General features: G+C 41.9%; 1 protein-coding gene across 5 annotated transcripts in view; it reads right to left on the reverse strand.

Moving 5' to 3' along the window:
* The window catches only part of BABAM2 (BRISC and BRCA1 A complex member 2), a 425434-nt gene that overhangs the window by 270527 nt on the left and 141918 nt on the right, over positions 1-12989 (reverse strand). For all 5 annotated transcript variants that reach the window (XM_039530877.1, XM_039530879.1, XM_039530878.1 and 2 more), the window contains one exon: positions 9669-9745. In XM_039530877.1, the coding sequence (XP_039386811.1) occupies positions 9669-9745 (77 nt within the window). The remainder of the gene's footprint in view (positions 1-9668; positions 9746-12989) is intronic.

Raw genomic sequence — 12989 nt, forward strand, 5'->3', positions numbered from 1 at the left:
TCATCAGACATGGAGCAGAATAATGATAAGTAGAGTCAGACACTGAAGGAAGTATGTTGAATAAAGGGGATATATACCGTGGAGGCAAATGGAAGGTCCAAGTCTAGGACAGCAAAAAAGGAGGTGGAATTGTCTTGAAGGATATTTCTCTTGTTTAAGAACAAATCTACTGTCTGAAACCTTTGGCTTAAAAAAGGAAAGACAACGTCGTATGTTTACTTGTTCAAGGCACACTGAAACTGTGGACAGAGAAAAGTCAAAATGTTATCTAAGTCAAGGGCATGCTAGGGATAGAAATGAGGGGAAATGATTGTTTAGAATGGAACAGCGATTATAAACTAGAAATAAGATGAAATAAAGCAAAGAAAAATGAGGCTATTATTGGAAGATTCCCAGTGGTGAGATTTAATAGACAGTGAAAGAGTATCCCCAAGTAGAAGAAGCCTGACAACTGAGCTAACTATACAGGAACCAAGAACTCAATGCCTATTCCAAGCTCAAGCAAGGCATTAACCACCTCTGGTGCAAAATATTCAAAGCTTTATATAAAATACTGGAAAAACATGCTGCAGCCTAATTATGGAAGTCTTTCAAATCATACTTTAATTTGAAAAATTACTTTTACGACTTTACATAAACAAAAGGATCTAAAGTAAAAATGACTCCAGATAAGCAAATAAATCAGTAAAGAGGCAAAAACATATCAAGAGGGTTCAAACAGTTTTGCAGAACCAATAAGCAATGAATAACATACGATCCCACCTTGAAGAAACAGGACAAAGAGAACTAGAAGAAGAGCCTATTGCACTAGGGAAAAGAATGAATACAGAACTATAACATGTCCTGAGGGGAACATTACTGCACAGGCTGGTAAGAGCAGGATAGACTGGGTGACCCACTAGTATTTCCATCGCTAGTTTCTGTGATTCAACTGAATAACGAGCGGTGAGACAGAAATCAGACTGAAAATTTTTTTAAAAAGAAAAATTAGTCTTCAGAGGAGACAAAAAATGCTCTTCACGATAAAGGAAGAAAAATGAAGTGGTGAGAGTAGAGCTCAGATCTGTAAGCCACTCACATAAAAACAGAGAAAATCAGGAAGAATAAGATAAAAATACTGTAGTTCAAGAGGCCACAGAGAAGAACAGTAGCATTACAAGGGCAACACATTGTTTAATCACCGTTAAATTCCAGATGACAGCACTCAAGGACAGAGAGAGGCACAGCGCCTGAAAAAAGAAATGTGAACAGCATAGAAGAAAATTCTATCAACATTTCTTAGCAGTAAAAAGTAGTGAAAGCTTTTGAGTGAAAAAAAATAAATAAATCAGAATCAAGACAACACAGGATTAAATGAGGCAAAAGTACAATGATCCGGGGACTGATAATTAAAACAGGGCATTAAGAAATACTAGAATTATGGTGAAAGCAACAAAGAATCCTGTGGCACCTTAAAACAGAAACAGTTTCTGCAGCATGAGAGCTTTGGGGTGAAATACCCACTTCTTCATGAATTTTTGACCAGAAGAGTAAAAAGTGTACACATGCCACAATGCTCTGCTACAATCTGTGTTAAATAGGATTGCTTTGCAGATTTGTCCTTTTTGTCAGAACTAATACAGACTGCCCCATACTAGAATTATGGTGATCATTCATAAAGGTAAAACCCAACCAAAATATTAACAAACCTGCTCACAGTGAACACTTGTTCTGAAAAATTAATTATTGTTTGAGAAGAAGTTGCCCCGTACTTCGCATATGTGGTAGCTCAGTTGCAGCTCCACAGTTAAGACAGAGTTTTGCCCTTGAAGCAAGGATTCAATCTCCCTGTTATGTGTTATCTGACCATTTTTGTACCTAGTTATGTTAATAATGGGAATATCACAGAGTCTTCAAAACTTCCCATATAGTTGAAACCTTGTGCATAGGCTACATTTGAAGATTTTTTTTTAAAAGATTAATCATCATTTCTCCATTATTCTTCATAAATGAAAGAGGCTGAATAAGTAATGTTCTAGTTCAGAGTATTCCATGAGGAATTGTCCTCTTTCAAAATGGCTGTCATCTATTATTGTCAATGAAACTGAGGCAAAAGACTGCCCTCAGTTCAGCTACCCTTCTTAAATTGCCCTCCCAATCTCCCATTTTTCTCAGTGGAAAGAAGGTCATAGGCTGTCATTAGTTAAAATGGCTACTGCCTCCATTCACTCCTCCTAGGGTGACCAGACAGCAAATGTGAAAAATCGGGACGGGGGTGGGGTAATAGGAGCCTATATAAGAAAAAGGCCCAACATTTGGGACTATGCCTATAAAATCGGGACATCTGGTCACCCTAGCTGCTCCTCACAGTGTTCCTCTCCACCTCCTGATAGGACAAAAGGCCTATCATCATCCCTGAGAGCAACTTGACTTCATTCCCTCCAGGAGCAATGGGAGGCAGTGGCTATTTTGAAAAAACATCTTAACTGAGGGCAGCCAATAGCCTCATGCTCACTGGAAACAATGAGATGTGACAGTCATTTTGAAAGAGAACAATTCTCTCTTTCTTTAAAGGAAAAAGGAGATAACCTAATTAAAAACAAGCATTATACACACAGAATTCAGAGTAAAAAATTAGTCTTTTAATTGAAATAAATATGAAAGTTGATTAAGGAACTCAGTACAGCAGCCTCTATGTTACCTGATATTTAAGACATTTATTTTATACTGGAATTTTGACCAAAGACAATCAGGTAAACCTCTATATTTGAAAAAATGGTATTTGTGAAAACTGACACAAGGTATTTAACAGCCATGCAAAGCAGACAGCACCACGATTTTAAGGTCACAGCTGAAAGACCCTATCATACCAAACTGTGGAGTTTAATGGAACACCATAGAACACTGGAAGAACGAAGGTCAGGGATGACCCTGCTATGACTTTAATACACAATTATAAGGAGGTTAAGCCTGACATTTAAACCATTAAGGCATCCACCCTGTCATGATCATAAAAACAACAAAACAAAATTATTATTTCCCCGTCAGAATATGGACTGTCTATGATTCTTCAAAAGAACATAGTTTTCAAATTACTAATCTCTTATTAAAATACATATGTAATACACACAAACTGATTTATATTTATGCCTGATATAATACAAAGTGTTCTCCAGTATAAGAGGCTCTTTTAAATGAAGTAAAAAACAGTGGAGACCCCCAAGGCCTTATTTGAGCTGGTGTCAGATAATGTTCCAAGAACACCACAGCAAGCAAAAACTAAAAGCAAAAGTGAACTGAATATGAAATTTGAAAGACAGAACAAATCCCCATTTGAAACTGAAGAAAATTATTAAAGTGATAGGAAAGGCCATTCTGAACCGCTTAATGTTACCAAAGCTGTCAAAAACATGACTTCAATTTGCTGGCCGGCATCTACTGAATTTGCTACAAGTACATTTTCCCCCCTTTTTCAAGGAGGAAAGCAACAACAGTAACAATTGTGAGCTTCCTGATATTATGGAAAACAAGACTGACTGTACAGCTGTACTTCCCTAAATAAGTATGCCAACCGCTTTCAACACATTGGGACACAGTACCAGGGTATTTGCATTGTGGCAGCAGTTATGATTGATGATCCACACAAACCTGATCTGTTGCAAAGAGGATGTAGCACAAACCACAAAGAAACCAGACACTTCAGCCTGTGTTTGGCACGATACCCTGGATACAGGAGACCCTGATCATTTCGGCCTACCTTTTTCTACTGCCAGATTTTGCAATCTTCCTTTGCAGAATTATTCTGCCTTGTAAAGATAACAAACAGATCTGGCAACAGACTTCGGGGAGTTTTTACAGATTTCTGCTTGCCTACAGTGGCAGGCTTCCCCCATAGTGGTCACAGACTTATTTATTGAACTCTAAAATTATTAACCCTTTCTTGTGCCCATTGGCACAAAGCTTTATTGTGTGAGCCATAATATTGTTTTATGCTATGAATGATTCATAGCATTATGAGTTTAAAAATGCTTAAGAAGAATTAACACTTCAGTTCATCAATTATTATTAATAATCTGAAAAATCAATTTGTCTGAATACTTATTTGCATCACGTTCCTTATTCAATCAGTGTATAGGTTAACAACATGATCATATGCAGGTATTGGCTGTTTTGGTTTTTTAAGTCATGGAAACTGGAAACATGGTGAATGAAGAAAAGCTGATTTGATGGCATTTCCATCTTAATACCAAAGTTCAATGCACACGCCACAAAGATAAGTAAGAAGGGCAGTTCCACGCACACACTTCCAAACCTAGGCTTACTACCTGTGTTTACCACTATAGACTTTGTACGCCTACTTCCTTGCACATGGCTTGCTTGTTTGCGAAATCTTCCCTCATTAGGAACAACTCTGGTCTCTCTGTACTCAAAAACACTCACTTTTTTTAAATCTCTCTATGAACTGTTTGAAAACAGAGCTCTGCAGGTGATACATGAGGGAGCTATTCTATTCCCACAGAAACAATGGTAACATTCTCAATCTTGCTGTTGCACTATTAAGATCCTTCAGTGCAATCTGGCAGTGGCCACAAAGCAAGCCTTTAACATTGTTTTACGGCACTTAATATGGAAGTAGGTTGTTCAAGGCTTTAAAATGGGGTTGAACTTTCCACCCTGGATATTGAAGAATTTTTTTTATTATTTTTAGCTAAAAATGGACATCTCTCTAAACAGAGAGGCTACAGTGTACACAAAAGTAAGGAACACTAGTCGACATAGTTGTCCTCTTCATATACTAGGAAAAAATACCACCATGTCCCAAAGTAGTACACCTCTACCCGGATATAACGTGAACCGATATAACACGAATTCAGATATAACACGGTAAAGCAGTGCTCTGCGGGGGGAGGGGGGGCGGCGGGGCTGGGCACTCCAGCAAGTTCAATATATGGGTTTCACCTATAACACGGTAAGATTTTTTGGCTCCCGACGACAGCATTATATCAAGATAGAGTTGTATGTACTGAAGGGGTTAGGCTAAATTCATGTTGGAAATATCCACATTTATGATGCTCCACTGTGTTCTCTGTAATCTCTAGCATCCAAGATTCTATTTTCATCTTTCTGAAAACATCTACCCATATTTCTGTGATGAATCCTGAGCAACATTTTGGTACTTTTAGAGCAGCAGATTAAATATACACTTCATCCTGACAGTCATGTTGGAGTCTAGGCGGACTATAATCACAAAAATAGAAAAACAAACAATTTCATGGCCTGCCTAAAGCAAATTCCTGGAATGATAGATTTTGCTGTAAATGTCAAACTACCATTAAAATATTTGTAATAATATAGAATGTTAACTCTGTTGATTGCTGTTTGTAAAAGGAGTATGAATTCTAAGGTACTGTGCAATCAGATAAAAAGTCCTAATGCATACTGAAGTACAAAGAAATTCTCCTCAGCATTTAAACTGTACCACATACTCTCTAGATCAGTGTGACTACCAGAGTACAAACATGTTTTGTGAATAAAATAGGTACTACCCATCTGCTTATTGACTGACCTAAATAAAAAAATATGACCCACCTCTAATTACTAAATAAAATTTGAGAGGGAATGATGAATTTCAGAAATGGCAAGTGAAAACTTTACAGATAAAAGCAAAGCTACAATAAGCCAAGCCAGTAGACCACACTGAAATGATACAGTGTTCCAACTTGAAGACCTGAGGAAATTAGGGTGCAGCAAGCTAGAGTGTGAACTGACAACACACTGGCTACTCCACACTATCTCCCCAAGTGAACATTCTTGCTATGTACCAAAAGTGCCCTCAGGCAGTTTAGCTTAGTACAAGAATGTTCACATAGGGAGTTAGTGCAGAGTAACTTGTGCACTGTAAATTCACACCATAGCTTGCTGCACACTAACTTCCCATGTAGAGAAGCCCTTAGGTTATATAGCTGCACCTCCTACCAAGTCCGGCTTTGGGCTAGCCACTGCCTCGGTTTCTTCTCACTGAGGCCTGGTCTACACTACACGTTTAAACTGATTTTAGGAGCGTTAAACCGATTTAACGCCGAACCCGTCCACACTAAGAGGCCCATTATATCGATATAAAGGGCTCTTTAAACCGGTTTCTGTACTCCTCCCCAACAAGAGGAGTAGCACTAATATCGGTATTACCATATCGGATTAGGGTTAGTGTGGCCGCAAATCGATGGTATTGGCCTCCGGGCGGTATCCCACAGTGCACCACTGTGACCGCTCTGGACAGCAATCTGAACTCGGATGCAGTGGCCGGTAGACAGGAAAAGACCCGCAAACTTTTGAATATCATTTCCTGTTTGCCCAGCGTGGAGCTCCGATCAGCACGGGTGGCAATGGGGGAGGGATAGCTCAGTGGTTTGAGCATTGGCCTGCTAAATCCAGGGTTGTGAGTTCAATCCTTGAGGGGGCCACTTAGGGATCTGGGGCAAAAATCAGTACTTTGGTCCTGCTAGTGAAGGCAGGGGGCTGGACTCAATGACCTTTCAAGGTCCCTTCCAGTTCTAGGAGATTGGTATATCTCCAATTATATTATATTATATATATTGTATTATATATTATATAGTCCCAAATCCAAAAAGAGCTCCAGTATGGACCGTACGGATGTGATCGCTGTATGGGCAGACAAATCTGTTCTATCAGAGCTCCTTTACAGAAGACGAAATTCCAAAGCATTTTTAAAAAATCTCCTGACAGAGGCCACAGCAGGGACTCAGCACACTGCTGCGTGACAAGCATAACGGAAAGACACAGAATCAAATGGACGCTCATGGAGGGAGGGAGGGGGGACTGAGGACTCAAGCTATCCCACAGTTCCTGCAGTCTCCGAAAAGCATTTGCATTCTTGGCTGAGCTCCCAATACCTGTAGGGCCAAACACATTGTCCGGGGTGGTTCAGGGCATAGCTCGTCAATTTACCCCCCTCACCCACCCCCAGAAGTAAAAGGGAAAAAAATTGTCTCTTGACTGTTTTAAATGTCACCCTATGTCTACTGAATGCTGCTGGTAGACGCGATGCTGCGGCAGTGAATTGTAGTATCCTCTTTCCCCCTCCCTGGTGGCAGATGGTGCAGTATGACTGATATCTGTCATCATCATCTGCCTTGTGGCAGATGGTGCAATGCAGAAGGACTGGTATCCGTCATCATCATCAGCCCATGAGTGCTACTACTTCCCAGTAGATGGTACAGAATGGCTGGTAACCGTCTTCATCATAGCAACAGGGGGCTGAGCTCCATCAGCCCCCGCCCTTCATGTGTAAAGAAAAGATTCTGTTCTGCCTGGACTATCATAGCAGTGGGATGCTGGGCTCCTCTCCCCCACACTGCTTAATGTCCTGTCTGGACTATCATAACAGCTGGAGGCTGCCTTCCCCTCATTTTCATCTCACTAACAATTCACTGTTTCTTATTCCTGCATTCTTTATTACTTCATCACACAAATGGGGGGACACTGCAATGGTAGCCCAGGAAGGCTGGGGGAGGAGGGAAGCAACAGGTGGGGTTGTTGCAGGGTCACCCCCTGTGAATGGCATGCAGCTCATCGTTTCTGCGGGATCTGACACAGAGCAGCTGTGCTTTCTGATTCTCTGATACACTGGTTCTCTAGTACACTTGCCCCATACTCTAGGCAGGACTGATTCTATTTTTAAATACCAAAAAGGAGGGATTGACTTGGGGAGTCATTCCCATTTTTGTCTTTTGCGCCCCCGGCCGACCTCAGCCAGGGGCACCCATGATAGCAGCAGAGAGTACAGTACAGAAGGACTGGTAACCATCATCTCATTGTCAATTTACAATGGAAGCAGATGGTACAGAACGGCTGATAACCATCTCTGCTATCATGCAAAAGCAAATGAATGCTGCTGTGTAGCGCTGCTGAATCGCCTCTGTCAGCAGCATCTAGTACACATACGGTGACAGTGACAAAAGGCAAAACAGGCTCCATGGTTGCCATGCTATGGCATCTGCCAGGGCAATCCAGGGAAAAAGGGCGCGAAATGATTGCCTGCCGTTGCTTTCCCAGAGGAAGGAATGACTGATGACATTTACCCAGAACCACCCGCGACAATGATTTTTGCCCCATCAGGCACTGGGATCTCAACCCAGAATTCCAAGGGGCGGGGGAGACTGCGGGAACTATGGGATAGCTACGGAATAGCTACCCAAGTGCAACGCTCCAGAAATCGATGCTAGCCTCGGACCGTGGACGCACACCACCGAATTAATGTGCTTAGTGTGGCCGCATCACTCAATTTTATACAATCTATTTTACTAAACCGGTTTATGTAAAATCGGAATAATCCCGTAGTGTAGACGTACCCTTAGACTGAACCTCCCAACCTCTCAGCTTGTTTTGGTTGCAATGATAACTTGCTGCAGAGACCTGGCTATTTAGCTAAGTCATTAAAGAAAAAGTGCCTCTCTCAGGATATCCAAGTCCAAAACAAACACAAAAGCGTCTTCTGTCCCCCTAGTCTCAAGCTGGGCCCAGGCACTCCTTGGTCCTTTGAGTCTCTACCAAGCAGCAGCTCCCCATGGGTTCAAACCTGCATTCTCCCTTCTCCCCCTCAGGCTCCCCACAGGCTTCTGTCTTATCTCCATCCCAGAACCCCTGATTTAGCCACACAACCTATCATGTGACTTAGCTCATGCAGGTGGAGAAAATAAGTGTTACAGGTGGGACATGACCAATCATGCTTAAAGGACAAGTCACCCTGTGACAGGCTATAAGAATTGATTTGAGACAGACACATGGACACTTCTTGATCATTACAGCTGAATGAACACTACATGAAATTCCATGGAAGTGTGATCGTCACAAGTCAGATACATTTATGGAAGCAAAATCACTACCATGAAACAATAATGCAAGTTTTTATATGCATTTGATAGCCAAGATAGATTAGTCACTTTATTATTGCTTTGAAGTTATCCCTCCTCACAACTTCTACCATTCTTCACCTGCAGCTGAATGGAAACGGAGAAGATGAAAAAATTCTTTCCTGTCTTCTAAAAACATGAAAGGAAATATTCTCGTATCTAATTTTTACACCCAAATACCCATTCAACAATGGGAGGGTCAAACAAACCAACATCTATCACTAGAAATGGCATTTAGAAAGGAAGATTTGATAGCCAAATGAGCTCTGAAAGTATTAAATCACTAAAACCAAATTCCACTGCTTCACCCAGCATGACAATCTGTGCTAGTTATTTGTGTCTCTATACAGTATAACAAATACTGTAGCAGTAAGAAAATCCTCACTACCAGAGAGGAAATCAGTATTGTCAACCCAAAGCATTCCAAGAGCATGAGTCTGGCCTCCAAAAATTATGACTGTCTTAATTACAACATTTTAAAAAATAATAAATTTTGGTGTCTTTTTATGTTTTCAACTTTTTCTCTGCATCTATGAAAACTAGAAACTTATTTTTTTAAATGAAAGCCAAGATTTTCATATAGTCACATGATTCCAGAAGTTGGAGCTTTATGATGACACCAAATATCACAAGATTCATGATAAAATGGCAAAGTTTGAAACACTGGGAAATATTAAGTTGCTAGCACAGAGCACTGTGACTGACATAAAACCGGGTGAGAGAAGTAGAGAATGGGTGATATAAATGGCTTTAACTTACATTTGAGTGTTTCTCCAGCATATGGGATATGCAACTTAAACCGATCACAGCTGGGTCCAGGCGTCAAAGAGGTACAGCTAAAAATGAAAACAAGGAAAGGAATTTCTAAACAATAGTGATAGACAGTAACAATGCTTAACAAGATACAAATGAGGTGAGTGAGCCCTACCCAGATGGTATAGTAGAAATTCTTATGGAAAGGCTGATAGTGTCCTGCTCTCCTCACATTTCTGGAAAAACAGAAAGATTAAGTGGGGAGGGAGGAGTAAGCCACAATGCTGAAAGTTCATTCCATTCCATTCAGTCCATCCATAAATTCACACAAAAATTTGAGACATCTAGACCTGTCCCAATAAACAACAGTTTCTCTACCAGTCTGAAGCACCAAAGGATCTCCCAGGAAAACAGCTCCCTGATTTGACACACCTCACAATGACATACTTTAAATCAGCCTCCAAAACCCACCAAACTCTCTAACTCATGTAGTACAGAAACAGTCAGATCTCCTTGACTTCCTCAACAGTACAACAGACTTGTACTGCCTGTCTCCATCTTTGAAGAAACTGAGCTGCACTGTGAATTTAAATGAAGTAAAAATTCACCGCCATTTTTACCCATTTTATAGCTGAGGAAAATAAAAACAGAGAGATTAAATGATCTGCCCCAAACCAAAGTAAATTAGTGACATAGCTGGGATTAGAAATCAGGTGTTCCAGGTTCCCATTCCCATGGTCTAACAACACTAGTGATTGCACTATGTCATTTAAGAAAAAAATATTTTAATGTGCGTGTACAAAATTATTTTTATTATTGTAGCACTTAAAGGCTCCAACTGAGATTGTGTCTTATTGTGCTAGGCACTTTACAGATGCATACTAAGTCAGTCCCCTGCTCCAAAGAGCTGGCAGTCTAAACAGACAAGGCAGACAAAAGGTGAGAAGGGAAACAGAGGCCTAGAGAAGTGAAGTGATTTGCCCAAGGTCACACATGAGATCAGTGGTAGAGTCACAAATACAACCCATGTCTCCTGAGTCCCAGTGCAGTACCCTACTGACCACCTTTTCAAAATGGAAAAACAGGACATATGCAGGAGCCCCACCCGCTCTGTGGCCCTGCCCCCTACTCCTCCTCTTCCCCCAAGACCCCGCCCCTGCCAGATTTGGGCAGTGATAAGAGCCCAAAAGCAGCCCCTGGCCTGTGTCCCAACCCCAAGGGCAGGTGGAGGGTCCAGGGCTCCACACAACTGCCCAGGCTCCCAGGGCAGCACTTTGCACTGCCCAGCTCTGGGCCTCGGAGGGAAGAGGAAGAACAGGTCGTGGAGTCTTATGGTGAGCAAGGGCTAAGGCCCACTCAGCCCCCCCCCCCCCACACACACACACCAGGAAGAGGCTGGCACCACCCCTGAGCCTTGGGCAGGTGTATAGCAGCACCGCAGGGAATCCGGGACAAATGCTGTCCCGGTGTCATTCAGCCTGGGACCAGGGCTTGAAATGTACATTTTGGGACTGTTCTGCCCAATTAGGGATGGGTGGTCACCCTACTACCCACTGGCTCATGTGCATAACTAAAACGTGGGAAGTAGGATAGGACAGGGACACCTTACCCTGCATAGCGAGAGCTATGTAGATGCAAAATTATACTGGTCTTGCAGCAGAAGAGAGGTCAGAGTGAGTACTGTATATAGCTAAGTGCCTCATTGGCATATTGAGAATGGTGCTTAAGCTCATTTCTCCTAAAATAGACATTCCTAAACTTTTTTGCTGTGTCCCCCTTTCTCCATGGACCATCCCTCCTTCCCCGACGCCTACCCATCCAGGGCAGAAAGTGACTCACTGAGAACAGGTGGCTCACTTCTGGGGTAGTGGCATGATCCGGCTGACTCCATCCCCAGAGGAACCTATGGCAGCATGGAGTGGAACGGGATTCTTTGCCCTCCCTCCCCCATTCCCAGAGCCTCTCACACCCACAGGTTCCAGAGAGTAAATACACAAGGACTGCAGCCAGCCAGGTGTCTGGGCCAGGTCTGGGCAGTAGCAGGGAGAGCAAGCAAGAAATCCCCAGTGGTCAAGTGGGGAGGAGGGGAAGAGGAGCAGGCTGCTGCCAGGGCAGGGTGTGGCTGTGCTTCCCCTCATCTGCTGGAGACTCCCTATGAGTTCTCCCTGCTACTGCCCTGCTCTGGCCCAGACACCCAGCCAGCCACAGCCCCACATCCCATCACATGCTTCCCAGTATCCTCACTGCACCTCCCCCAGCACAAGGGGACATGCCCCGCAGTTTGAAAACCAATGTCCTAAAACACATCCATTCTCTCCCTGCACCCCACCTGTTTTACCTTGCACTCAGAAAGCTAAGTTGAGGACATGCAGGGGCTTCAGACTGACTTTTGCTCACCATGCTACATCTATTGTTTAACCTTATTTGTGCCCATGTGTAGCCTCCACCTTGTGTTCTCTGCTATGCACAGAGGGCTTGATTCAATGGGTGTGGGATCAGGCTCCAAGAGAGGACTTTCAGGATCAAAGTCTCAATGTAGTCAGAGTAAGAAAATAGCATAGTTGTGGGGTTTGCTTGTTTGTTTTTTAAGACGATATATTGTTCTTACTTGCGCAGGTAAGAACATCAAGGTAGAAAGGAATGCTCAGTGTCAGTGCATACACAGCTATGACTAGAAACATAACAGTTCTCTCCTCTGATTATGAGTATCTTAGCCTATAGTTTCAAAGCATTTCTAAGACACTCATCACCATAGCATCTAAACCAAACCCTCATAAATGAGTGAAAAAAAAAAAAGATTATTTTGGAAGCTTCTGCACTAGCACATCAACAGCAGTTAATATTTAATGGCAATTTATTTTGAAATATCACAGGTCATAGGGGTCCTGTCACCTTTACCATTAAGACAATATATTTTGGTAGCTTTTAAAACATGCATCAAAATTTCTGATTTTGCAAATACAACCTTTACTTTTAGCGCACTAAACAATTTGGAAATACTTGAGGGAAAAGTACAATATACAATTACATTAAAATAAAAGAGTGATCTGATGATATTAATGTCCCTAAAAGCAACACTAAGTATTTTTCCTAGGTTATTATAGCTCACTTAGCATGTTTTTAAATTTTACAGGTTTAGAAGTGATGGAAAGTGACAGCTTTCACAGTCATTTTTTTAGCAAATTACCCCTTTTTGACTAGGCTACACAAGAGATTTCAAACACTGTGATTGGCTGAGTAACTAAGCAAAAATCTTTCAGAGGTGCATCTAAAGGGAACTAGTTACTTCTCACTAACAGAAAGGGAGAAAAACACTATAAAACAATT

The sequence above is a fragment of the Mauremys reevesii genome, linkage group 3 (assembly GCF_016161935.1).
Source record: "Mauremys reevesii isolate NIE-2019 linkage group 3, ASM1616193v1, whole genome shotgun sequence".
In the NCBI taxonomy this organism is placed as follows: domain Eukaryota; kingdom Metazoa; phylum Chordata; order Testudines; family Geoemydidae; genus Mauremys; species Mauremys reevesii.